The sequence below is a fragment of the Zygosaccharomyces rouxii genome (assembly GCF_000026365.1).
Source record: "Zygosaccharomyces rouxii strain CBS732 chromosome F complete sequence".
NCBI classification, from domain to species: domain Eukaryota; kingdom Fungi; phylum Ascomycota; class Saccharomycetes; order Saccharomycetales; family Saccharomycetaceae; genus Zygosaccharomyces; species Zygosaccharomyces rouxii.
This window is the reverse complement of record NC_012995.1, coordinates 183,342-208,828: the sequence shown is the minus strand read 5'-3', so window position 1 is coordinate 208,828 and position 25,487 is coordinate 183,342. Positions and strand designations below refer to the sequence as shown.

The window sequence follows — 25,487 nt, the reverse complement described above, 5'->3', positions numbered from 1 at the left end:
AAAAATGTAACAGAGCTTCATTTCTTTTGTTGTTGCTGTTGTTGTTGTCTCTTTTGGAATTCTGCAATCAAATCTCTTTGTACATTTGGTGCAGTTGGAGCATAGTGACTAAACTCTAAGGTGAACTCACCTTTACCTTGTGTAGAAGCTCTCAATGAAGTGGCATAACCGAACATGTTACTCAAAGGACATTCTGCTTTCATGGTAAATTCATCTTGACCATTTTCAGTATCTTGAATCATTGCTTGTAATTTGTTCAAAGTACCAATGACGTTACCTTGGAATTCATTTGGAGAAGTAACGGTTACAACCATGATTGGTTCTAAGATGACTGGTTGTGCCTTTAGGAAGGAATCACGGAACGCAGCCATAGTAGCAGTCTTGAAAGAAAGTTCGTTAGAATCCACAGCGTGAATAGCACCATCGTTAATTAACATGTCAACACCAAGAACTCTGTGGCCAATCAGCGGTCCCTTTTCACAAGCTTCATCAAAACCTTTACCACAGGCGGCTAAGTACTTATCTGGAATACGACCACCAACAATAGCTGTTTCGAAACTGTTGCTATTGCTATTACCCTCAGGAGCTGGAGCAAGAGTACCAATAACTCTACCGTATTGACCAGCACCACCAGATTGTTTCTTATGAGTGTAATCGAATTCAGCTGGAATAGTAACAGATTCTCTGTAACTAACTTGAGGCTTACCAGTAGTACATTCCACGTTGTATTCACGTCTCATTCTTTCCACGTAAATTTCTAAATGCAATTCACCCATACCGGAGACAATAGTCTGTTTAGATTCTGGATCAAATTTAACTCTAAAAGTGGGATCTTCCTTTTGGAAACGGTTTAAGGCCTTGGAGAAATTACCAGCATCCTTAGAATTTGGAGTCACTGACAGAGAAACCACAGCATCTGGAACATACATAGATGACATGGAGTATTGAACACTACCATCACAGAAGGTGTCACCAGATGCACAATCGATACCAAAAGTCGCACAAATTTCACCAGAACCAACTTCATCCACATCCTCCATATCATTAGAATGCATTCTAACTAATCTCGAAACCTTAATCTTTTTACCGCTCTTAACGTTAGTGATATAAGTTCCTTTTCTCAAACGACCTTGATAGACACGAATGTAAGTCAATTGACCATATTGACCTTCTTCCAATTTGAATGCTAGACCCAAAAATGGTTTTGTCACAGAGGGAACTAAGTTAACTTTAGCTTCGTTGTTAGCAACATCCAATGCAGTGTTCAAGACTTGAGATGGGTTTGGCAAATAATCCACAACAGCATCTAAAACTGGTTGTATACCAGTGTTAGCCAATGCAGATCCCATTAAAACAGGTGAGAACTTTCTGGCAATGGTAGCTCTACGAATGGCAGCCTTAATTTGATCCACGTTAGGTTCTTGTTCTTCCAAGAACAATTCTGCCATTTCATCATCCACATCTGCTAAAGTTTCTACCAAAATTTGTCTTCTTTCCTCCACTACATCCTTCAAATTTTCAGGAACTGGACCCGGTACTAATTCTTCACCATGCTCACCCTTGTTGTAAAGAGCCACTCTATTGATGATATCAACAACACCTTCCAAATCAGATTCCAAACCGATAGGAACCTGTAAAACTGCAGCAGGAATCTTCAGCTTAGAATGAATTTGGTCAACAGCTCTAAATGGATTAGCACCCATTCTATCCATCTTATTGATAAATGTAATTCTTGGAATGTTATACCTTCTCATTTGACGATCCACAGTAACAGTCTGAGATTGAACACCAGAAACAGCACAAACAACAAGAACGGCACCGTCTAAGACTCTCAATGCACGTTCTACCTCAATGGTGAAATCAATGTGGCCAGGAGTATCGATCAAATTGAAATGGTAATTCTTATTATCTTTATCCCAAGAACAAAACGTGGCAGCAGATTGAATGGTAATACCCTTCTCTCTTTCCAAATCCATGTGATCCATTTTGGCACCAACATTATCACGGCCTCTGACTTCATGAATTGCCTTAATTCTACCGGTATAGTACAAAACACGTTCGGTAAATGTCGTCTTACCAGAATCGATGTGAGCAGAAATACCAATGTTACGAATCTTATCAGCAACCTGGAAATCTTGAGGTTTCATCAGCTTATGAATTTCATCCAATGTAGCTTTCTCTTCTTCATAACTATCCCTACAAATCTTATTAGCATGAAATAATCTAACTCCATGAGTCAAATTGATAGATTTACAGCTTGCACCAAGGATTCGTGGGGTAAGATAAACCCCAGTACGTAACGCACCAGCAGATCTGGCAAGGTTCATGACGATGACCAGCGCCTATTCAAATTGTTTAACTTCTATTATCTGAATAGTTCTTTGAGATGGGCAATCTTCGATCTTATAATTTTTCATGTTCGAAAGTTTGAAAAGATGACAAAAAACCTTACACCGCATTATATAGAAATGCCATTATAGTAATAGTAGTACTAGTTAAAAACGAGATAAGAGCAGTATTTAGGAATATTATGCAAAGAAATCCAGAATTAGGTTATTGGTTATTGGCAGAATCAGTAGGGACGGAAGAAATAGCGGCGTCATCAACATTTAGAGCTTCTTTCAAACGATTGTAGACCTCTTGATCATTTTGAATAGTTTCTGATAGACCGTAGTCAGAAATGGTGTAAATACCCCATAATGCCGCTAGAGTACATACCATAAAGGCGACATAGCCTTTAGCAGTGAATCCCCAGGGGAGGGGGGCTGGTTGTCTTGGTAAACCTTCCAAATTAAACCAATCATCAGTATGACCAGCTGCATTACCTTCATTCTTTATACCTGCAGCTTTACAGACTTGCTTGTAATTGGAACCCAATTTTTCTCTTTCCTGTAAAGTTTCAGGATCTTCAATGAAAACTGCCGCTAAACCTTGAACCAAGTGCCAATCGACGTGACAGTGGAAATACCAAATACCAGGGTTATTAGCCTTAAAACGAAGTACCACATGACCATTAGGCTCTAATAAGATGGTATCTCTAGTTACAGGATGCGATGGGAAATTCATCAATGGCGCAGACTCGTTATATGGTACTGTCATTTTATCTTGATCCTCTTCAGGGAAATTTTCATCTTCGTGGAATGCAGGTGATTTTTGTACAAGTTGGAAATTATGACCATGTAAATGGAATGGATGTTTACCAGTATCGTAATTGTTTACCACAATTTCCACAATTTCATCTTTTTCAAAAACGTATGCATTGATGTTATCACCGTAGATACGTGGATCTTTAGCCAGTTTACCTGATGTCAATGCAGTGGTTAGCGTGGGCACTTTTGGATCCACATAAGTGATGTTATTGAAAAATGCATATTTGACACCATCACCTAGATTTTTCATTCTAACATCAAACGTAATTTGAACATCATAATCATCATAAAGTTCCCTATTATCTAAGGGTTGTAAGTAAAACTCTTCAGCTGCATTTTCTAAACCACCCACATCGATGGTCTTTGGCCAATCATACCCCTTGTCATATGCAACTTGATGGGTCCATTGCAATTGCAAATCTGGTGGTATTACATCAAGCATGGAATCATCCATTATTTGCATTAGAGCAAAATTGCGACCGGGATTATTTTCCTTAGCCTTCACCAATACACTAATTCTTTGACCTGTTGCCACGTATATCAAATCAGTGGTATTTGGCTTCACATAAACACCATCCACTTCCACGATAGTCATATTATGGGATTCGATGGCAATATACTGCGATACAAATAAACCTGAATTGATAAATCTCAATAGATACGTCTCACCTGGTTTAAAATCTAAAGTAGCATTTAAAGTGTTGTTAAAGAGGACATTTTGTGGGATTGGTTCAGCACCTGTTGGATTATACCTAGAAAGAAATGCATCGCTAACGTCATAATACGGTTGTCTGTAAAGATCAGATAATTGAATTACCAAATCCTTACTGTATTCGAATGGTTCATCAGGATCATGAATGACAAACGCACCTCTCATACCATCACCGTATTGGGCACCAGCATGCGCATGGTACCAATAAGTACCAACTTGATCGTCAACAGTAAAATTGTAAAGGTACGTCTCACCATATAAAATGGGACACTGGGTCACCATGACGGGACCATCCATTTGGTTTTGATTACCATAACTAGTGTTATGGAACAACCCGTGGAAATGCAAAGAAGTCTCAATATCTTTATCGATACCATTGGTCAAATATAATTCCACTCGGTCCCCCTTATTAACATGTATATCAGGAACCGGCCACTCACCATTGAAACCAATCATTCTCTTGTCTTTAAACCCATCAGGATTGGCATTTACCCATCCTGCAGTAAAATTAAACGTATGTGTCCTGGCATTAGCAAATGCAGCAGAACTTAATATAGTTGTTAACCAAACCGCTACAAAAAGCATCTTGCCTTGATCCTCAACAGATATTCTCCAAGATGCTATAATAAACTAGGGTTCAAATACGGCTAGGTACACGATGTTGAGAGTAAATAAAACCTAAAATGACTCTTTTTTCCTATATTCTTTACACACTCAAGAAACAATCAAGTCTTTCATTTTCTGCACCTAAGAAACAGTAGTATAAAAGGGCTGAAAAATTCTTGTTGTAAGAAGTACGATATACTTTAAAGTTTAAGATACACAAAAAACATAAAGAGAAAGCGAGTCACCATTCCATAATCATAATCATCATCTTATTCTGGGCCGGTGATAATGGTTTTAACCACTTCATTGCCGTGTTCAGCATTAAACTTGTAAGCCTCCGGTGCTTTATCAAATGCAAATCTGTGGGAGATCAAGGGCTTACCGTTGATTCTACCAGATGAAAGCAATGCAACGGAATCTGCAAAATCACCCTTCTTGTAACGGAAACACCCATGGAATGTAATTTCTTTACTGCCCACTGCACTGATGGGGAAGTTAACGTCGTCTTTGCCCATACCAACTTGGACGTAATGGCCACCTGCCTTGCATGCCTTGACACCGCATCTGATGGCAGGCTGAGCACCTGAACATTCTAGCACGATATTAGGTAAATCACCACCAAGAACTTTTGAGACTTCGCTCACGAAACGTTCTTCGTCGGAGGAAGAGGAAACAGTGTGAGTGGCACCAAATTGTTTGCTTCTTTCTAACTTCTCTTCAGCTATATCAACAAAGACAACTTCAGTAGCACCGAATGCTCTGGCGACAGCACCTGCTAATAGACCTACAGGACCAGCACCAGAGACCAGCACCTTACTACCGAATCTGGTACCAGCAAGCTTGTTTGCATGAACACCAACAGACATAGGTTCGGCAAGAGCACCTTCTTCAAACGATAAGTGGTCTGGCATTTTGTAAACGAAATCTTCAGGTGCCAAATAGTATTTGGTCAACGTACCATCATAGGGAGGTGTAGCTGCGAAGACCATGTGCGGACACAAGTTATAGTTACCAGACATGGTTTCATCAGAGTATCTGCTGGGGATACCAGGTTCAATGGCTACTCTATCACCAACCTTGACGTTTGTCACCGCAGAGCCAACCTCTGCCACTATACCACTGGATTCATGGCCAAGAACCATAGGACTCTTGACAACAAACTGACCAATAGCACCCTGAGTGTAGTAGTGAACATCTGATCCACAGATACCAGTAGCTTTGATGTGTAACTTCACATAGTGAGGATCCTTAATCTCAGGAACGTCACGCTTATCAACAGTGATAACACCAGGCTTTTGAAGAACAATTGCGTCTTGCTTTGTCATTTTCTTTTGAGTATACTGCTACAGTATGTTGTACTTTCCAATTTTGAACCCTCGAACTTGGCCCTTATATACGATATCAAGTGCACAAAGTAAGTTATTCGTACATCAATCAAGTGGGGGAGAGCAACGGGTGTTTCTTTGAAACTATTCACCCCTGACGGAGTTTCGTCAATCTCCCATTTGACACTTGTCACTCTCGCTCTTTTGTTGTCCTTAATCTCCTATTACAATTTCCCCTTTCTTCTTATTCCGCTCGATTTCTTAGTTCGGATTTTTTCACCGAGAACTGCAATGCGATGAGAAGAAGCGACTGAATACTTAAGAAGCTGTTGGAATTTTAGCGGCTGATGAAGTTTGCTGTTGGATTCCATTTGACGATGGTGAGGGGTTGTTCACTTGGACGTTACTATCCATTCTCAAAATTTCATGAATCTCAAGAAGAATAGGCTCGATATTCGTAGGATCACACGAGATACCATCCACCAATCTCACGGCACCTTGATACTTCTTGTTCTTATTGGAATTCGTTGGCGAGTCCTTAGGATCCAGCATAAACACTTGGTTACGCACTTGGTGAACTAGGGGATACGCCATTGATTTTGTAGAGATGTGTTCCTCATCTGAAAAATGAATGTAAAATTGAACTTTCTTTGCACCATTGTGAGAGACGTTTTTCAATTCAATTATTAGTGTAATTTTAGTACCTGCCTCTGGGTTATGGTAGACCAATTGGTACTCACATACGTTGTGTAGACCTAGGGAAACCATTGTATAAGATCCTGAGTTTGTCTGTTGTTTGATAATGTTCTCCAAAACGGTGAAAAGAGAAGATGTGAATTGTAAATAATTGAAAATGAAATGGTAATCCATGTGTCCATTATCAATGAACGGTTGGATTATATGCTGAGGATTAGAAGGCGATAGTTGAACCGTTAAGTTTTCCACCATTTGTTCGTTAGAGACAATGCTAATGGTACAGTCTTGAGAATCCGTATTATTTTTCAAATATTTGAAAGAAATCTCATTGGGCTTGAGGGCAACGATTTTAAAATCATCGGAGGCAAAATTCTTGTGTAATCTTTCCACTACATCCGTTAAAATTACCAATTGCATTAATTTCTGACGGAATTTGATCAAATAATCAACAATCATGTTTAAGTTGGTGAATTTTTCACTCAGGTAAAAGGCCAATGATTCACCAGGAACGAAATGAATCAATAGTTCATCACATTTACATTTAATCATGGTAGTGTCTCTTTTGAATTTACCAAACAAACTGATTTCTGAATTGTAATAATCGATGTGCATAAACATTGAACTTTCAAGAATGTTGTTTAATGCCTTGGAACCTTCCAAAAATGATTCTAACTCTAAGATGATGATTGAAGTGTAATCATTTTCATGATTAGTATCGTTATCATCATTTGCCTTATCCTGGTGTGCACCATGAACCACGTAATCCGGTAGTGAAGACAGCATGTCACCTGTACTAATTTTATTAGAGATTTTCAATTGATTCAAAGAGTCTATGATCATGTGGTTAACAATCCTGTGTAAAATGGTCTTTTGCAAATAGAGAACTTTTTGATAAGTCATGGATTCCAATTTGGCAGATGTAACGTTAGAGTTCCCCAAATATGATAGTTTCCAATGGCCCTTGATAGAAACAATTTTACCAATACGTTTTTCCACCACGCATGATGCATTCGATGAAACCACAGTTAAGATTAAATACCAATTTGCAGGCCAATTGGGTAACCTTATGAACAAATCGTCCTGCAAAAGGCTGGTGGGGGAAGACAGGGGCCCATTGTTATTTGAAGATTCTGCAGTATTGACTTGAGTCGCTATTGGGTGATCCAATTTGATAACTTTACTACAGACCCAACCAGTTTTCTCAAACATGTTACGTAAAACTTGTGAAATCTTGTCTCTTTTCAACCTTTGTAAAACGCTAATCAGCTCATCTGCATTTTCAGCTCTATTGATTTGGGACACGTAACTCAACAATAGTGGTGTTGGATTCTTGAAATAGAACACCCCACTGATTAAATCGATCTTTAGTTGAACTGGTGCCATGGAAATGCATGTCGTGGGGATTTGGAAAAGTAAAACGTCTAAGTTTTCTTCATCTTCGAAAAACACTCCTTTAGATAAAAGATTCGCCCTAATAATGTGAGAGTGGTTAAACATAATTTCATCTAAGATCGATTCCAAATTGTCTAAAATGTTGGTATAAACCACTGGCATTCTCTTTGATTGTAATGCTAACTCGTTATCCCATTTTAGAATTAAATTTTCAGTACGACGATCCACACCAATGGTAATTTTACTCTTTTTCCCCATCTTACTATGTAACCAGTACCTGATGGAAATAATGCTTCTTTTTGAATCATATCTGTGCACCAAATGACCGCCCGAGAATTTACCACTTTCTTCTAATGCCACAAGTTCGAGGTAAATCATATAAAGTTTCAAAGTCAGCACATATTTACGTAGGAACTTGTGTAATGCCACTAGTGGTTTAACACTTTTGAACAAAATTTCATTGATCACTTTTTCCAATTTTAATTTATCCAAAGGTAACGTTTGTTTGCAGAATGAGAAATTCATATCCACAAAGAACAATGATGCACGATAATCAGTAGTTGCCAGCTGGATTTCATATTCGTCAGGAACAAAAATGTATATTCGACCATTCTTAAAACTGTAATTACGGAATGCATCCGGTACATCCATTAGTGCAATTTTAATAGATATGCTAAGATTCATATCCTTTAACTTCTGTAAAACAACTTTTGGTGGTACTTTTATCATACCACCTGATAATTGGTATAGATCATCGCCTTCACCACTTAATTTAAATTGATGTGTTGGTAAATTTGGTCTACCCAAACTTAAAACCTCCAAAGCCGTTACTAAATCAACATTCGGTAATTTGGCATTTGCCATCCCAACTAAACTTGCCTTTATTGCCCATATGCAATTATTAACAACCGCATTGGTAATTCTAAACCAATTCAAAAGGTCTATCATCATATGAAAATTGTTATTCTTAATGGTTCGGCACCATTTAACTAAAACGTAAATTTTCAAATATTGATTTCTTAGAAAGATAATCATATGCAAAAACTGTAATTTCTTCGTTGTAGATGGTTCAGTTGGATTAACATGAACGTTAGTCTTCATAAACTGTGAAACCTCCTTAATGGTAAATACAGTCAAATTTCTCATAACCAAAGAAAATGACACCTGGTTGATCTCCACATGTGGGATTGCCGGAGGTGGTTGTGAAGCCAAATTTTTGGTGCCCGTTGTCGCCGCACCTATCTTCGAATCCTTAGTCATACCATTGGTCATTTGTCCTTTTTTTGAATCATCAGTATCGATACTGCCATTAACAGCAGCAGTAGCGGCACCAGCGGTCGTCGTATTCGAACCGTTTTCACCATACATCTCGACGGAATCGGACTCTGTGGTCATTTATCCGGGGTTTTTCCAACACACAGATTGTAGATACAGGAAATTTCAATCACCAATTCTCTTCGCCAGACTGCCAACACCTCCCAAATCTCTTTTATGAAGAACCGTTAGCACTATGTAATATTGATTTCAGTATCATCGTTATTATGTATGGTAATTTCCTAATATTTTTTCAACCTTTTGGTTGAAAGGCGGGTAATGAGACCCATAGAGCTGACAGATGGATCAGAAACTTATAAGGGAAACATGACGATTAATACTATATTTACAATTAGATATAAGTTAATTATCTTTTAAGGAACCTGGTATACATTGGGAGGGAGTTCTTCTTCTTTTTCTGGCTTTATTAAGGTATTATATTCGAATTGAGAGGTTCCTATTTTCCAAATGTCCTTATTGCCGAATGTTGATCTGAGGGGATCTTCTGGGTCAGGAAATGGTAACGGCAATAATGTTGAAGATGCAGATGCTACATTGAGAAGAAGGTCTAGCAATACCAACAACCATTCTGATTTGATGACTGTGGGCAGTTCTAACGGTAGTAACGGAAGCAGTGTTCGCCACAGACATGGGAAATCTTCGTCTTCATTGGATGTAACAGCACCAGTTAATTTGAAATCGACGCCTGCTGATCCTCATCTCTCTGATGTTAACTCAGTATCAAGCAATACCAGTGTTAGTGACAATACTACGGCTTTAGGTTCTGTAAACGACATCATTGAAAGGAATACTGTCGAGAGAAATCATGATAAAGAAGTGCAGGCACCAAAAAGTGGCGATACATCAGACAAGAATGGTACAAGTAATGCAGTTGCAAATGGAAATGGGAATAGTAACACTAGGTTCTTGGAGAATATGATATCCAGTTTTTCCTTTAAATCTACACCTCAAAATCCACCTCCATTGCAAACGCAGGTTAATAATAGCCAGCCTGAAGAAATCTCGTCACCAAATATTATCTCTCATAGACGGCAAGTGTCGAGCCAAAAGAAGAATGGAAAGAAGGCAACAAGTCCTGTATTGGGACCCGGTTCTCCCACATTTAGTCCAGCCAGTGAAGCAGAGAAACCGAAGGAAATTCCGGGCAAGACTCAATTGGAAGAATTTCACAACTATGATGATACAAAATTTGTGGATGAGACCTACTTGGACACGCCTTTCCACTATGCTGTAATGGAAAGAAATGCGGAGTTCCACACACTTTTCAAAGATGTCTCCAAGGATGATAGACTACTAGACGATTTTAGTTGCGCATTAAGCAGAGAATTTCTCTACCAAGGTAGAATGTACATCTCTGAAAGCCACGTATGCTTTTATTCAAGTTTATTGGGGTGGATAGCCAAAGTTGTTATCCCATTTAAGGATATCACTTTCATAGAAAAGACTTCAACGGCGGGATTATTCCAAAATGCTGTTTCCATTGAAACTGCAACGGGTAAAACCCAATTTAACGGATTCATATCTAGAGACATTGCATTTACGCTTTTAAAAGAAGTTTGGGCAAGAACTCTGTTGGCGGAAGGTGAAAAGCAAAGCGCACAGGAGAAGAGAAGATCAGCATCTTCGAGTTTCTCTCAGGATCAGCATTTCCCGCTAGACTCGAGGTCTTTCTCAGAGAGTAGAAGACCTAGTGGTCCACCAAGTAGAGCCTCTTACATCAGCGAAAATGATGCACTAATAGAGGATGCTATTAGATCGGTTGACGACGTAACTCCAACCCATAGTGAAGAGGAAGCCGACGGTGAATTGCGTAATGCAAGTGTAACACTTGAAGAAGATGAAGATGATTCTGCATTTGAAAATGAGAGTGAGACGAAATCGGCAACTGTGAGTAATGGGAGCAAACTGTCGAAAACCGCTCGTTGTTATAAATTCAAACCAGAAATACACTATTCTTATGACGGACCTTTACGTGGTACGCCTACAAAATACAAGTACTCACCCGAGGATAACAACGAATTTGTGTTAGCAGAAGTTGAATTAAATGCGCCTCCCGGTATTGTATTCCAATTGTTATTTGGTAGTAATCCATCGTTTTGGATAGAATTTTTCATTTCGCAAGATTCTTCTAAATTTACAGATTTTGGTGAATTTGATAAAGTTGATGAGGACGGGAAAAAATACCGTGAATTCAATTATGCTAAGGGACTACATTTTCCGGTCGGTCCTAAATCTACGAAGTGTGTGGTTTCTGAAAAAATCTTAGACTGCGATTATTCAAGTTTCATCCATGTGTTAAATACCACTAGGACTCCCGACGTACCAAGCGGTGGTAGTTTTTCCACGAAGACCAGATACATGTTTAAATGGGCATCAAAGACTACATGCATGTTGAAGGTCTCTTACTTTATGGATTGGACTGCAAGTAGTTGGATCAAATCTATGGTAGAATCAGGTGCAAGAAGTGGTCAAGTATCTGCGACCAAAGATTTAGTGAAATTGATTCATCAATACCTTGATACTTATGTTACAGAAGGTACAGTTAATGTCTCTGCTTCCGCTAACAAAATTAACAAGAAATCCATCAAACAACAGACTCCGGCTGCTGCAGTCGCGGCAGCAGCATCAAAACCTTCACCCGAAGCTCGTGAGTTAAAGGAAGCAATCAACAAGAATACTTGCCAGTTGGATACCTCTAGGCACTCCACGAATCAATTATTATTCATAGTCATTATTTCACTTGTGCTTTTAATCTACAATGAAGTGAAATTAAGAGGGGAAATTAGGGAATTAAAGACTTTATTCGTTCAACCATCTTTAGATCAAAATGTATTGAAAGACACCATTAAGAACCAGATTTTGGCGGAAATTAAACAAGATGTATCTAATCTTTAAACGAACTTACCTGAATGTGGAGGAAAATCCACAATTAGATCTTCCGGTTTACAAATACCTAAGGAAAGAAAAAAAGAAAAACAGAATTTAACAATATCAATGTCACGGAATTAACGATCAATTATACATCAAGTTGTACCTTACCTATGAGTTCATCTTGGATCACTAACTCACGGAACCTTACATCATCATAGTGAAGCTAAATTTCGAACAGTTTCTCTTACTTCCGACAGGGTCCGGACAGTAACCGAAATTAGTTTAAAAGCCCGAGAAATCGTTACTGTAACTTTAAGATACCCTTGAATTCAATACTAAACGCATATAGACAGTACATAGTATCAAAAAGATGAGATTGAAGCTCAGTGGAGGCAATGGATATAATAAAGTGGTCTCGATAGATAATGATGCCACTTTGGAAAGATTAATACTGGCGTCAGAAGCTCCATTACCGGTGGCGGGAATCAGGTATGGGTACCCACCACAGAGGGTAGACAACAACCAAGAGGCATCACAATCGAAACTGGATTCACTTGGTATAAGTTCTGGCGAAAAAATCACACTGATATTCCAAGACGAGGGCAACAAATCTAAATCGGTGACAGAAGCACCACCATCATCACAGCCATCCAATGATCAGCTATCACCCAACAAATGCAAGATATCCTTACCAACTGGAGAAGAGACAGTCTTACAAGTGCGTCAGATACCAGATGATAATTCATGTCTTTTCCATTCACTGTCATATTGCGTATACAAGGACATATCGTTGTCACCGACGTTGCGTACCGTCTGTTCCGATCGCATTCGTAATGATAAAGTACTTTATTCCGACGCAGTACTAGATAGACCTAATGAAGAGTATGCACAATGGATTTTGAGAAAGGATTCGTGGGGTGGTGGTATTGAAATTGCCATATTATCAAAAAATTTCGGTGTGGCCGTATATGTGCTAGACATGGATGCACAAAAATTCGAAAAATTCAATGAAGATCAATTCGATCAATTCGTCATTGTTATGTTCAATGGAGTTCATTATGATTCTCTCGAGTTGGTTAATCAAAGGACAGTTTTCGATAGACGCGATGAAATATTCAGCGAAGCTGTCTTGGAAGCGGCACTGGAAATCGCCAAGCAATTAAAGAAAGGTGGTCACTCTTTCAACACTCGCAGAGATAGAATCATTTGCAATACTTGCAAGACCATTTTAGTAGGTGAGAGGGATGTCGCTAGACATGCAGAATCTACCGGCCATGTTGATTTTGGTCAGGCAAAGAATTAATTTGAGTTGATTTTATTACCCCACGTACATAAATTTAACGATGCTAGAAAAGTGGAAAAAAAAAAAAAAAAGAAAATTCAAATTTAGATTTTTTAACCCATGAAAACCTCGTCGTTGTCCTTATCCTTAACCTCTTGTTCCTTATCATCCCCAGCCCACGGCAGTGTAGGTTCGGTTGTTTTGGCATGTGCCAAAGCTTCTTCCAAATGGCCGCTTAGGAGCTGTTCATTTTCAGATTTTTCAGGAATAGTTTTATTCTTTAATTGTTCTACTCTGTCCAAAAATTTGTTTAAATTGACACCGTTGGCAGCATCTGCAACTTCTTGCGTATATGGCATAGATTTTAAGTCCTTAACTCTTCTTCTGTGAACTTTACTCTTCAAATGAGTCTTGAGAGCAATAGCACTTTCCATATATTTAGCACAGTGTATGCAGTAATGCTGACCTAATCCTGGTTTAGTCTCATCAAGTGGTTGGTTTAAAAGTTGTTGAATCTTATCCTTAGATGATAACTCATTAAAGATGATATCTAAATCCTTAGTTCTTCTCTTGGTCTTGTATCTCTTCACGCAGTAACGTCCCATAATAATAATTTAACTTGCTGGATCGACGAATTCTATTCAGAGGGGAGTACTCTTGACAATATGACTTTTGTATATGTTGTATTACTTCTGCGATGAGATGAGATGAGATGAGATGAGATGGGATAGTCAAAAAATTTTCAGAAGACTGTAGCAGAACATCCTAACATCCACCATCCGGACATTTTCAAATCTAAAACATCCGGACATTCTCACAAATCCTGAACTTTTTTCTGACAAGGAATCTCAACATTTGTCTGCTATCCCGAAAACGACGCAAAGAGCGCCGGAAGATGACAAATCCAATAGCGATGAGTTCGGCCTTTAAAAGAAGCACAGGTAATATTGGTAACCACAACGTAGTTGAAGGGATACTTTTGAATAGCTAAACAGTCACAACTACCCAACTTTCAAAATGGCTAGAAGACCAGCTAGATGTTACAGATATCAAAAGAACAAGCCTTATCCAAAGTCTAGATACAACAGAGCCGTCCCAGACTCTAAGATCAGAATCTACGACTTGGGTAAGAAGAAGGCCACCGTCGATGAATTCCCATTGTGTGTCCACTTGGTCTCTAACGAGTTGGAACAGTTGTCCTCTGAAGCTTTGGAAGCTGCTCGTATCTGTGCTAACAAGTACATCACCAAGATGTCCGGTAGAGATGCTTTCCACTTGAGAGTCCGTGTCCACCCATTCCACGTTTTGAGAATTAACAAGATGTTGTCATGTGCCGGTGCGGATCGTTTGCAACAAGGTATGAGAAATGCCTGGGGTAAGCCTCACGGTTTGGCTGCTCGTGTTGCCATTGGTCAAATTTTGTTCTCTGTTAGAACCAGAGACAACAACAAGGATATTGTCATCGAAGGTTTGAGAAGATCCAGATACAAGTTCCCAGGTCAACAAAAGATTATCTTGTCCAAGAAGTGGGGTTTCACTCCATTGGACAGAGATGAATACTTGAAAAGAAGACAAGCTGGTGAAGTCAAGGACGACGGTGCTTACGTCAAGTTCTTGACTAACAAGGGTTCTTTGGAAAACAACTTCAACAACTTCCCAGACTACTTCTTGTCCAGAACTCAAGTGTAAATTTAAGTATAGTAATTTATATTTGAAACTTAGATAACTGAAATTCTCGAATTGGAATTCACCTTTAAGAGGGGTCTTGGTAGTAAAGAGGTCACCACGTGAAATGCACGTGGTGCTCGGACTTGTAGACACATGTGATTTTCACGTGTTCGTGTTTATGTTACCCGGACTTGACAAACGCGCTTTTTATTTTTATTTTTGGCGTCCGTCTTCGGAAGACGTGGCACCATCAACATGGAGCAACGTATAATAATGAAAAGCTTTCCCGAGATATTAATCCAACTAAGTTGAACACTTCTTTTCTTGTCTGTCTGTTTGTTTGTTTGTTTTAGCCTTAGAACTCTGAAGAACAATTGAACAATTGATATTCGTATTACTAGCAAGATGGTTGACATTCCAGAATTCGCCCACAAGGAAAAGCCTGATACTTTGGTTTTATTCGATGTCGATGGTACTTTGACACCAGCAAGATTGCACGTCTCTGATGAAGTTATTGACGTTCTACAACAATTGAGAAAGAAGGTTTGCGTTGGTTTCGTCGGTGGTTCTGATTTGAGTAAACAAAAGGAACAATTAGGTGACGATGTTTTGCAAAACTTTGACTATGCCTTCTCCGAAAACGGTTTGACTGCTTACAGACTAGGTAAGGAAATGGCAACACAATCATTCATCAATTGGATTGGTGAAGAGAAATACAACAAATTAGCAGTTTTCATTCTAGGTTACTTGAGTAAGATTGATTTACCAAGAAGAAGAGGTACTTTCTTAGAATTCAGAAATGGTATGATTAACGTTTCTCCTGTCGGTAGAAACGCATCAACTTCCGAACGTAATGAATTCGAAGCTTATGATAAAGAACACCAAATTAGAGCTAAATTTGTCGAAGCATTGAAGAAGGAATTCCCAGATTTGGGTTTGACTTATTCAATTGGTGGTCAAATTTCATTTGACGTTTTCCCCACTGGTTGGGATAAGACTTACTGTTTGCAACATGTGGAAAAGGACGGTTTCAAAGAAATTCACTTCTTTGGTGACAAAACTTACAAAGGTGGTAACGACTGGGAAATTTACGAAGATCCAAGAACCATTGGTCATTCCGTGACTAGCCCTGATGATACCGTTAGGATTTTGAAAGAAATCTTCAAATTTTAAAGAAATATGAAACCTTCATATCCAACCCATAGTAATAGTAGTATAGAATATATGTCCTTTTTTTTGTTTCTTTGTAGTGCGATTGAATTTCATTATGATAATAATCTAACATATGCTAGAACTAGAGCGAAGGTACCGGTGCACACACCGATTAACCATTGCATGACTTGAGTCTTGACTGAGTCGATCTGCATTCTCATGTTTGTGATTTCCTTGTCAATTCGGGTGTCGATCTCTTTGATCTGCATATCATGATGACTACTTTCCTCCCTTATACGACCTTTCTCCAACGAAAGGTCAAGTTTAAAGCTCGCATTTGCCTTCGTAATTTCCTCTTTAACTTTATTCTTCAATTTATCTAAATCCTTACGGACCCTTTCGTAGTCATTCTGTAGATTATGGAACTCACTTCGATCTGCTGTCAACAACTGATCCCTCAATTTGGCAAAATCGACCCTCTGTTGGTAAGTCAACTGCGTTAACCTTTCTCTTTTGGCTAAATCCTGAGATACGTGTGATATACCGCCTCTAAGTGCATCTGACATAAGGTTCACGATTGCATTTGCCTGAGATTCTTCAAACTTACCCTTTTCCATCAAAAGTTGCTTATACCTATTGGTGTTTTGTATGTGAACAGTTTCGAAATCAGTCAAACGTTTGGAAGTGGCATGGAATGCTCTTCTAGAGTTCAAGCCAACGAATTTCATCAACGACATCCTTGTAAAAGAGGTCCCTGACATAGTCTAAGCACTGGGCATAAGTTAACTAAATAAAGGAAAAGTTCAACTTCGCGGAACTTGATGAACTCTAAAACTACCCAAGCACATCATCAGGAAAGAATAACCAATAATGATGCTTCGGAGGAGTTTATTGGGATGTGGTAACCGGTTGACTCTCAGGATTCCAAGTCTGAGAAACTTTAGTAGTTGTACAAGGCTTTACAAGAACTCCGAACAGATTGATGAAGCTGAACTATGGGCACCCAATCTAACTTCACAACCTTATAAGGCCAAGAAAAGTTCAAAGGAAGAATTCCAGTGGCCGGATCAGTCTGAAGAACAGGCTCAGAGGGCCCATGAAATTCGTGTAGAGAAATTGATGAGATTATCGGCCGTCTTCCAAGGTTTGCTCATCCTGTTAGGTGTTGGCGCTGCTACGACTACATATATGAAGTGGCCCCAAATTAAAAGCTGGTGGGTTACTAAGGATGATTACAAAGTTGACGATAATACTATTGAGAGATTAGTTAAAAGTAAGACCAAGAAATCCATGGATGAAATTGCAGTTATATCCGATGCAAATTTTGGTCCTGAAGTTTCTGGATTATATCTAGCTGGATCTAATGAGATTGCCGGTAAAAACAAGGCTGGATACATCTTACCCAAGAGAATTCCCCTTTTCGATCATAAAGTCCTGAGAGACGTTTGTCTATCTGATGAACCTAATGGTAAGGAAAACTTAGCGATTGACGAGAGGGGGGATTTGCTGAAGTGGAGCCAAGATGCTATTAGTACAATTTTGCCAGATCAAAATTTGGTTAAAGTTAAATTGTCCAACAATGTTGCTTATGCCCTCAACAAGAAAGGTGAAATTTTAGTCATCCCCGTAAAAGATCCATCATCTTTAACTAAGCACGTAGAACATAAGAGATCATGGGTTTTACCTTGGAAAACTTATTGCAGTTACGATTGGAAATTAGATACCAAGGATAGCTTCAAAGCTAAGGGTGAGAATAAAATTATACAATTCGATACCGGTAAACACCATTTGGCCCTCGTATCGAATAAGGGCAACGCATATTCATGTGCCACTGGAATTAAATCTAAACCGCAAGACCGCTCTCATTCGTATGGCCAATTTGGTGTTCCTACATTATCACAATTTGATGAATTCCCACCTTGTAATAAACTTTATGAAATTGAACTGTTAAACAGGGCACTAGACAGTAATAATTCTGTCTACAAAAGAGATATTCTTCAAGTCGCTTGCGGTGATTATCATACTCTAGCTCGAGATGCGGAAGGCAAATTATTTGGATTTGGTATTAATAAGAATGGCCAACTGGGTTTACCCATATCATATGATAATGAACAGATACCTTTCCCCAAGATAATCAGCAGGTTTGGTTCGTATTTCGGTAGAGATTCCAAATTTAAATGCGTGGACATTAATTGCTCCACTCAGACTTCCTTTGTAACCTTGGAGACTTCAGATGACAATGGCAAGAAAGATGTATTCTACTTCTCGTTTGGTGACGGTTTAAATGGGGAACTGGGTAATGGTAACTACAAAAATTGTCAACCAGAACCAGCACCAATTAAGTCCATCGATTCGCCTGTCAAAGAATGGAGTTGCGGTGGTCACCACATTTGGTGCAAATTGGCCGATGGACAAGTTCTAGTATGGGGGTTTAATGAAAGAGGACAGCTGGGTACCGGTAAACGTATCAAGGTGAATAGACCTCAGCCAATACCTGGACTGCTGAAACCAGGCGATCAACTGCAACCTGATCAATTGTACCGAACTAAATTATTTTTACAACCACAACAATCAGTAGCAGCTGGCGAAACATCAACTTGTATATATTGGAAGAAATAATGTCTATACACTATGCATTTTTTTTCTCATCTCAACCATTTAACTAACATGTACATACCTAGGAACATTAGTACTAATGCGATCCAAAAGATAAGTTTGTCCTTAAAGAGCCGCCTGTTAACATTGCTAATAGTGCCCTGTGAAACACCAAGCGTAGTTAAGGAACGGGTCATCTTGTCTTGCATCTTTTGTAAAATCTGATTTTGCTCCACAATATCATCCAGTGATTGATACCCCATTTCTAAAATCATTTCCAATTGAGCATTACCTCGTTGGAAAGCTGATTGTTCCTTTTCCAATCCATGGTACAGGGGTAAGCTATCATTTTCATTGCCTGAAAACTCTTGTGCTTGCGATCCTGAAGATTGTCCCATTACATTACGTCTGCTAACTACAGAATCTCCATTGAATGGCGAATCTTCAGAGGCAAACAGTTGCTTGCGGGCATCACTACTATGGTATTGTTGTTTCAATTCCTTAAATTTAGCTGAAAACATTTGATAGTCCTGGGTTAGTGAAGCTGCTCTACTGTCATATTTTAGCAGTTCTGTATTATCATGACTGTCACCACCTTTCCCTGAGGATGCCTTGTAATTGTTCAAATGCTGTTTATACTGGGATATGGTCTTTTCAAATGCAACTAAAGTGGCAGAGATCGATCCTTGCAACGAAATGGGGGAAGTATATACATCCTTTTCGAATTTGGTCAAGTCCTGCGTCAACTGGTTTTTCTGTTTTAAGGCATGGTTATAAAGAGCATTCTAGAGAAGTCATGTTAGTATAAGGGTTTGATACCGATTTGAAATGTCTGAGACGTACCATTACTAACGAATTGCAACCTGATTCAGGATATCTGGGGACCTCTTTTTGATCTATGCATATAATTCATTGTAAGTGAACGTGTACTACTTGTACAAGTAACAGCGCGGTGATCGCATCGAACAAGATTATGGTTCTACGATGCTGAGAAGGCACAGGTAGCCTAAAAAGGCATTGCTGGATTGATTTTTATTCTCAGATTGGATTACCAGCAATGCGAATACGCAGTCATTAGAAACCAGAAGGTTCTATTTTAATCCGATTTTTGGCCTCAATTCTTTGTATCATTAAACAAGGTAATGCTTGGACAATTTTTCACCAACCCGATGAAATTAAAATGGCTGGTTGGAAACTGAAAACCACTTGGCTTGGAAAAATCGATTCAAAGAGGTCGGTTATAAGAATCAAGGTTTGATTTCGAAATTCTAATTGATTTCTAGTGGTACCATTGCATTTCCTGCGATTGTTTTAAATTTTTAGTCTGCTTTTGAGAAGGTTCTTCTACTATCAGTAACGGCAAGCATATCTGTGGTAATGACTCCCGCAACGCCGCCCAGATCAAGGGAAAGAAGATCTAGTATGGTTAATGACAGGGAACTTCCCCATTTTGAGACTGGATCAGCACCTCCGGAGACTCCACATAGGTCTCTTCAAAGTAGGGGTCCGGTGACACCTTCCACCACGACAACCAAGTCACACAAGGAATTATCAGCACCGTACTTGTTCCCACCAAGGGAAAGGTCACCGTTTAAGGGCTTCCAATCACCAGAATTTACGCCGTTTCGTGAGTTGAAAGAACAACAGGAACAAGATGAACAGTTCCCACCGCAAGAATTACAAAAAGTTAGTAGAGTACTGTTCCCCAAGTCCTCGAAGGATGAAATCGGGGAGGATCCATCTCCTTCTAAGTTAGAGTTGTTACCGCCAACTAGACCGACATCTTCAAGGAGTCGGAAATTCTCCAGTGAGTCGCCCACTGAATATAAGAACGAATCATTTAAGCAAGCGAAACAAGTACCGGGTACACCTAGTGATAAGCTGACGAATTTTGAACTAGCTAAAAAATGGTACAACAACAGTGATAATGACGATAATTATGATGGGGATGATGATGAAGATGATGAGGGTCTGATAAGGCAGGTAACGCCGACTAATCCGTTTCAAAGTTCCAGTCCAGTTAGCGAAGAAACTAGAAATTCACGCAAGCAGTCACTGCTCAAAAGTAATCCTGATGTGGAAGATGTTATAACGTATCTGAATAAGGATGGCGCGGTTGCCAGACGACATCGATTATCAAGTGCTGAAAAGGAAGCATTCAAACCAAAACGTCTATTCGCAAAGGAGCTGCAGGAGCTGGAATCCGGAAATGAGGCAGCTGAGGGTTCAAATAGGAATTGAAATTTGTAACTACGGGGGATTTATATCATAATAGTACTAATGATAATATTAATATCTAAACTAAGATTAAAATGCAGATTAATTAGAGTTTTCGCTCTTGGCTCTTGAACCTTGCCTTTTCAAGACTCCAAAAATTTCCTTCTTGTGCGTCAAGAGATCGTAAAAGATCCTGTAGCCCAGATCGTTACCATCAGATACGCGTACTTTGATGATACAATTGGCAAATTCTTGTGAAATTGAATGTGTAAACTCCGAGGCTATTTCTTGGCCATTTTCACCCATCTTCAAGATTTTGATCAATCTGCAAAAATGGGTTGTTATTGCATCTAAAGTAGCGATATGAGGTTTAGGCAAGGATGAAAGTGTGGTGTAAAGACCTCTGATTTTGTTGGATTCCATCTCTTGTAATTCTTCCTCCGTTTGAGAATTCTGTGAATCTTCTTCAGTAGTTGGATGTATGGTATATTTAGCATAAAGCATTTTGAGTACATCGTAGATGTCGTCAGAAACTAATGGTTCAGGCAATTCCAACAGGTAGATTTTGAGGACACTTGCAACTGTGCTTGCGTCAGAATTAGATTCTTTGATAACTTCCATAATTTCAGCATCATCTTTGAACTGTCTTCTGTTCAAAAGATTTCTCAATTGGTGTGAAAGGTTCAATTTAACTGGCGCTGTCCATACAGATATCCTCACTTTATCGCTGGGTAATTCAGGGTATACTTGGTCCATGTATGATAAAATGACCGATGCTATTGAGGGAACCACTTTTTTATCCAGACGACATCTTGTTTCCAAATCTATGCCGAAATTTTGGAATGCGCCTGGGTTGTAATAATTATTATACGTGATGACATGAGGTTGGAAATACCCAGTGCGGTATTTCATCAGGAAGTGCAGTAAATCTGCGTTGGGATCCATGCTATCTTCCTTCTGAATCATATTATCCACACTAATCTTTAAACTGGAGATCTTGTTACTCACCGTGGCACAGAAGTCGAAAGTCGCCTTCTTAACGGCTTTCAATCTATCCAATTCGCATCTTTCCATAAATGTTAGGTGATCAACCAGTAGTTCTTCCACGGAACATCTAAGAGTATCCATCTTCAAGCATTCTCGATAGTACTTTTTATCGGCTAATTCAACTTCCTTCATCAATTTAAACAAGTTCTTGTCTGATTCTCCAGTCTCTGGTTCTACCACTGTGGTTTCACCTGTAGACGTGTCTTCACCACTGTCAGTGGTAGCAGACGATGGCAAATTCAAATTAAAATCCTGGATGTATGCAGAAAGTCTTGGTTCCAACGGTAAAGCTGTAGAATCGTTTTCATCAGCTGATTGTGGTATATCTACAAATCTGTAGGAATAACTTTTCCATTGGTATTGAAATTTCTTGGAATTCACAAAGGTATTCCCCACACCATTACAGTATTTTAAAAACCCCAGATTCATTAAATCTTGACCGAATACTTCAGCGTGGTCCAGATCCTTTAGCGACATGTTTTCCAACAAAAATCGAGTAATATCGCTACCACTATTCGTATTTTCTAGAGTATAGTTGATAAAGGGGACCGTATAATTGTACTTAGGCAGTTTGGTAAGTAGCAACTGAAGTACTTCTCTCATACTCTTATAATCAAAATCGATATTCCCCACCGTAGCGAATTTTTGATATTCTTTTTCTCTAGCCACGTCCTTCTCGTATTTCTGTAACAATTTCAGTGATTCCATTGCTTTTATCAATTCGTCGTCATTAGCGTAATTGGCCTTCTTAAAATCTTCCAACTGTCGACAACGATTGAAATATTCCCTTTCCAATTTAGAGACGTAACTTCTTGATTTATCAAAATTTGATACGTTGGTCTTCAAGATTTTCTCAGAATATTCAACCCTTTTCCTATGATCGTGACACCATTTACTGAAAGGTGTCAATACCAATTGTTCAATATTTGACGCTACCATTAAATGCTGATTGCCTTCCAGTGAGGTGTTTTCAATGATACCGTGCAATGCACTTAATATGGTTGCTTCAGGATCATCAGCAAACTTGTCCAAGTCATCTACACCTTGTTTAATACCACCCAGCTGTCTACCATAGTTGACTTCAAACTGCATTCTCGAGGCGAACAGTTGTATAAAAAGATCACATTGCCCACATCCCTGGTGAAGCTTCTCGAAGAGAACTTTCAACCCTGAATCCAAATCATCAGACCAGAAACTATCAGCGAATAGAGGCATAGTAGGTGCTTCTTAGTCTGTATCTTCTTCCTAATGGCCTTTCAACAGGTTGTTTTGTAGTTCGTATCAAAGTTAGATCAAGTTTCGGAACTTTATACTTGATTTACTAATAGTCACTACGGGAGAAAGAGAAAGGTCAAGAATCGATATGCCCTTTCCTAAGGTGAGTATTGTGTTTTGCATCAAATGTAAATGGAATCTGAGGAGTTCATGGTATATGCAAGAGCTTTTACAGACTTTTGGAGATCAATTAGGTGAAGTTTCATTGATTCCCGGGCCTCAAGGTCAGTTTAAGATACTGGGACAAGAGAAGGAAGATGGTGAGGAAATTATCATTTGGGACAGAAGCGTAGAAGGTGGATTTCCAGATAGCAAATGCTTGAAACAGAGAGTTAAGGCTCTTTTATTCCACGATGAAGTTTCCATCGGTAAGCACAATGAGAAGAATTCCAAGGTCGGTTCGAGTCAGTCTGAACTTCTAAGGTCAAACGAGACATGCGGAAGCGATTGCAAGGACTGTTAAACCGATTGAACCACTCTATGGTGACAATATAGCCGCGATGAGCTTATACTTTCGGTTTATATCGCTATATACGATTAGTCCGATTCGATTTTTTTCACCAGGGCTTTAAAAAAAGAATGGATCTTCTTAGCAATAGTAATAACACTGATACGTATTAAATTCTTGGGGGAAGAAAGGAATATAAAGTAGCTCAATTGGAGGTAAATTTATCATAGATTGTTAGATTCTGGATCTACCTTCCTAATAATATTTTTTCCTGCAAGATGAAGTTAACCCACATAGTGTCAAATGCACTGTTATTGATTGGATCAGTGGTTAATGCACATGGATCAGAATCTTCGAAAAATGATAATGAAAAGTTGAATGCAGATATAAGTTTACCAGATTTGCTGTCGGTTAACAAATTACCATCTAATTGGATTGTAGGTGAAGATGCAAACTTGGAACAAGGCCGTATGGTCCTTACACCAAACAAAGCATCTAAAGGTTCTTTATGGCAACGAAATAACTACAAATTGAAAAATGGATTCACCGTAGAATGGACATTCAGAAGTGTGGAGTTTTCAGGTAAATCCGAAGGTGGATTGGCATTTTGGATCGTTAATCCTGCAAGTTATAAAAATAATGATAAAAAGCTCTACGACGGTCCATCGAAATTTGATGGGTTACAACTTTTAGTGGACAATAACGGTAAATTAGGTTCATCTATCAGTGCACAGTTTAGTGATGGATCTGTTGCTCTGAAGAAACAAGATATCTATGATAAAAGTTTTGCATCTTGTTTGATGGGGTATCAACAATCATCAGTTCCATCAACGGCACGTTTGACATACAGTAGAGAAGATGATAATTTATTGAAATTACAGATCGACAATAGAGTTTGTTTCCAAACTAGAAAAGCTCAATTTCCTCAAGGTGATTATATGATCGGTGTTACTGCTGATAACGCACAGACAACGGAATCTTTTGAAATTTTAAAGATGCAGTTCTACGATGGGGTGATTCAAGATTCATTGATCCCCAACGTACATTCGATGGCACAACCAAGAGTCTATACTAAAGTTGTTGATAAAAATACTGGACAAGAAACCTTGTTAGAAAAGGAAGCCTTCGATGCTCAGAGTGACAAATTTTCCAATTACGATTTGTTCAAAAAATTGGATAGACTTGAGGGTAAAGTTTTGGCCAACGATATCGTTTCATTGGACAAGAAATTAGACGAAATCTTAAGTGTTCAAGAGGAACTGATTAAATATGTGGCTCAATTGGTAATGCAAAAGCAAGATTCTGAAGGTGGCAGTGAAAATTTTGCTGATTTTATATCGATGAATGAAAAATTGGAGAAAATGTTAAGAGAACAGGAAAAGGTTAGAGAGACAACTAGATCATCCAGTCAGGCTGGTCCTCATGTTGATGAAATAGCAAGTAAATTGGCAGTTTGGTTATTACCACTCATGGTGATCATGCTAATTATGGCTTACTACACTTTTAGAATTAGACAAGAGATTGTCAAGACTAAATTGCTATGAGGTCGGGGGAAAATTAGATAGACTTTCAGCAAATGGAAAGACTCTAGAAAAAAAAACACGTAGGGTGAGATTATTATCCACAATTACCTATACATAAATATACGTGTCTTAGATTCGCCAATTCTTTAAAAAAGAAAAAAATTATCATTTATAAAATACACATACATAATAGT

The 25,487-nt window shown here is 38.8% G+C and overlaps 16 protein-coding genes across 16 annotated transcripts; 8 read left to right on the top strand and 8 right to left on the bottom strand.

The window, feature by feature from the left end:
• Window positions 1-17: 17 nt before the first annotated feature.
• On the bottom strand, window positions 18-2,327 carry MEF1 (Mef1p; the record flags this gene model as incomplete). The annotated part of the gene is made up of 1 exon (XM_002497265.1): window positions 18-2,327. The coding sequence occupies one exon, from the start codon at window positions 2,325-2,327 to the stop codon at window positions 18-20; it is 2,310 nt and encodes a 769-aa protein (XP_002497310.1).
• A 226-nt stretch (window positions 2,328-2,553) lies between these two features.
• FET5 (ferroxidase FET5) lies at window positions 2,554-4,446 on the bottom strand (the record flags this gene model as incomplete). Its single annotated transcript, XM_002497264.1, has 1 exon — window positions 2,554-4,446. The coding sequence occupies one exon, from the start codon at window positions 4,444-4,446 to the stop codon at window positions 2,554-2,556; it is 1,893 nt and encodes a 630-aa protein (XP_002497309.1).
• Window positions 4,447-4,736: 290 nt separating this feature from the next.
• Window positions 4,737-5,792, bottom strand: XYL2 (D-xylulose reductase XYL2; the record flags this gene model as incomplete). Its single annotated transcript, XM_002497263.1, has 1 exon — window positions 4,737-5,792. The coding sequence occupies one exon, from the start codon at window positions 5,790-5,792 to the stop codon at window positions 4,737-4,739; it is 1,056 nt and encodes a 351-aa protein (XP_002497308.1).
• A 318-nt stretch (window positions 5,793-6,110) lies between these two features.
• Window positions 6,111-9,275, bottom strand: RGR1 (Rgr1p; the record flags this gene model as incomplete). Its single annotated transcript, XM_002497262.1, has 1 exon — window positions 6,111-9,275. The coding sequence occupies one exon, from the start codon at window positions 9,273-9,275 to the stop codon at window positions 6,111-6,113; it is 3,165 nt and encodes a 1,054-aa protein (XP_002497307.1).
• Window positions 9,276-9,662: 387 nt separating this feature from the next.
• LAM6 (Lam6p) lies at window positions 9,663-12,110 on the top strand (the record flags this gene model as incomplete). The annotated part of the gene is made up of 1 exon (XM_002497261.1): window positions 9,663-12,110. One exon carries the CDS (start codon window positions 9,663-9,665, stop codon window positions 12,108-12,110), a length of 2,448 nt encoding a protein of 815 aa, XP_002497306.1.
• A 346-nt stretch (window positions 12,111-12,456) lies between these two features.
• On the top strand, window positions 12,457-13,389 carry OTU1 (ubiquitin-specific protease OTU1; the record flags this gene model as incomplete). Its single annotated transcript, XM_002497260.1, has 1 exon — window positions 12,457-13,389. The coding sequence occupies one exon, from the start codon at window positions 12,457-12,459 to the stop codon at window positions 13,387-13,389; it is 933 nt and encodes a 310-aa protein (XP_002497305.1).
• A 92-nt stretch (window positions 13,390-13,481) lies between these two features.
• On the bottom strand, window positions 13,482-13,973 carry BUD20 (Bud20p; the record flags this gene model as incomplete). The annotated part of the gene is made up of 1 exon (XM_002497259.1): window positions 13,482-13,973. The coding sequence occupies one exon, from the start codon at window positions 13,971-13,973 to the stop codon at window positions 13,482-13,484; it is 492 nt and encodes a 163-aa protein (XP_002497304.1).
• Window positions 13,974-14,385: 412 nt separating this feature from the next.
• On the top strand, window positions 14,386-15,057 carry RPL10 (60S ribosomal protein uL16; the record flags this gene model as incomplete). Its single annotated transcript, XM_002497258.1, has 1 exon — window positions 14,386-15,057. The coding sequence occupies one exon, from the start codon at window positions 14,386-14,388 to the stop codon at window positions 15,055-15,057; it is 672 nt and encodes a 223-aa protein (XP_002497303.1).
• A 384-nt stretch (window positions 15,058-15,441) lies between these two features.
• Window positions 15,442-16,209, top strand: SEC53 (phosphomannomutase SEC53; the record flags this gene model as incomplete). Its single annotated transcript, XM_002497257.1, has 1 exon — window positions 15,442-16,209. One exon carries the CDS (start codon window positions 15,442-15,444, stop codon window positions 16,207-16,209), a length of 768 nt encoding a protein of 255 aa, XP_002497302.1.
• A 92-nt stretch (window positions 16,210-16,301) lies between these two features.
• Window positions 16,302-16,949, bottom strand: FMP32 (Fmp32p; the record flags this gene model as incomplete). Its single annotated transcript, XM_002497256.1, has 1 exon — window positions 16,302-16,949. The coding sequence occupies one exon, from the start codon at window positions 16,947-16,949 to the stop codon at window positions 16,302-16,304; it is 648 nt and encodes a 215-aa protein (XP_002497301.1).
• A 109-nt stretch (window positions 16,950-17,058) lies between these two features.
• On the top strand, window positions 17,059-18,807 carry FMP25 (Fmp25p; the record flags this gene model as incomplete). Its single annotated transcript, XM_002497255.1, has 1 exon — window positions 17,059-18,807. One exon carries the CDS (start codon window positions 17,059-17,061, stop codon window positions 18,805-18,807), a length of 1,749 nt encoding a protein of 582 aa, XP_002497300.1.
• Window positions 18,808-18,833: 26 nt separating this feature from the next.
• Window positions 18,834-19,304, bottom strand: BOS1 (Bos1p; the record flags this gene model as incomplete). The annotated part of the gene is made up of 1 exon (XM_002497254.1): window positions 18,834-19,304. The coding sequence occupies one exon, from the start codon at window positions 19,302-19,304 to the stop codon at window positions 18,834-18,836; it is 471 nt and encodes a 156-aa protein (XP_002497299.1).
• An 856-nt stretch (window positions 19,305-20,160) lies between these two features.
• On the top strand, window positions 20,161-21,024 carry SIC1 (cyclin-dependent protein serine/threonine kinase inhibiting protein SIC1; the record flags this gene model as incomplete). Its single annotated transcript, XM_002497253.1, has 1 exon — window positions 20,161-21,024. One exon carries the CDS (start codon window positions 20,161-20,163, stop codon window positions 21,022-21,024), a length of 864 nt encoding a protein of 287 aa, XP_002497298.1.
• A 78-nt stretch (window positions 21,025-21,102) lies between these two features.
• RGD2 (GTPase-activating protein RGD2) lies at window positions 21,103-23,262 on the bottom strand (the record flags this gene model as incomplete). Its single annotated transcript, XM_002497252.1, has 1 exon — window positions 21,103-23,262. One exon carries the CDS (start codon window positions 23,260-23,262, stop codon window positions 21,103-21,105), a length of 2,160 nt encoding a protein of 719 aa, XP_002497297.1.
• A 148-nt stretch (window positions 23,263-23,410) lies between these two features.
• ZYRO0F02288g (SelT/SelW/SelH family protein) lies at window positions 23,411-23,785 on the top strand (the record flags this gene model as incomplete). Its single annotated transcript, XM_002497251.1, has 1 exon — window positions 23,411-23,785. One exon carries the CDS (start codon window positions 23,411-23,413, stop codon window positions 23,783-23,785), a length of 375 nt encoding a protein of 124 aa, XP_002497296.1.
• A 263-nt stretch (window positions 23,786-24,048) lies between these two features.
• Window positions 24,049-25,314, top strand: EMP47 (Emp47p; the record flags this gene model as incomplete). The annotated part of the gene is made up of 1 exon (XM_002497250.1): window positions 24,049-25,314. One exon carries the CDS (start codon window positions 24,049-24,051, stop codon window positions 25,312-25,314), a length of 1,266 nt encoding a protein of 421 aa, XP_002497295.1.
• Between the last annotated feature and the right edge of the window lie 173 nt (window positions 25,315-25,487).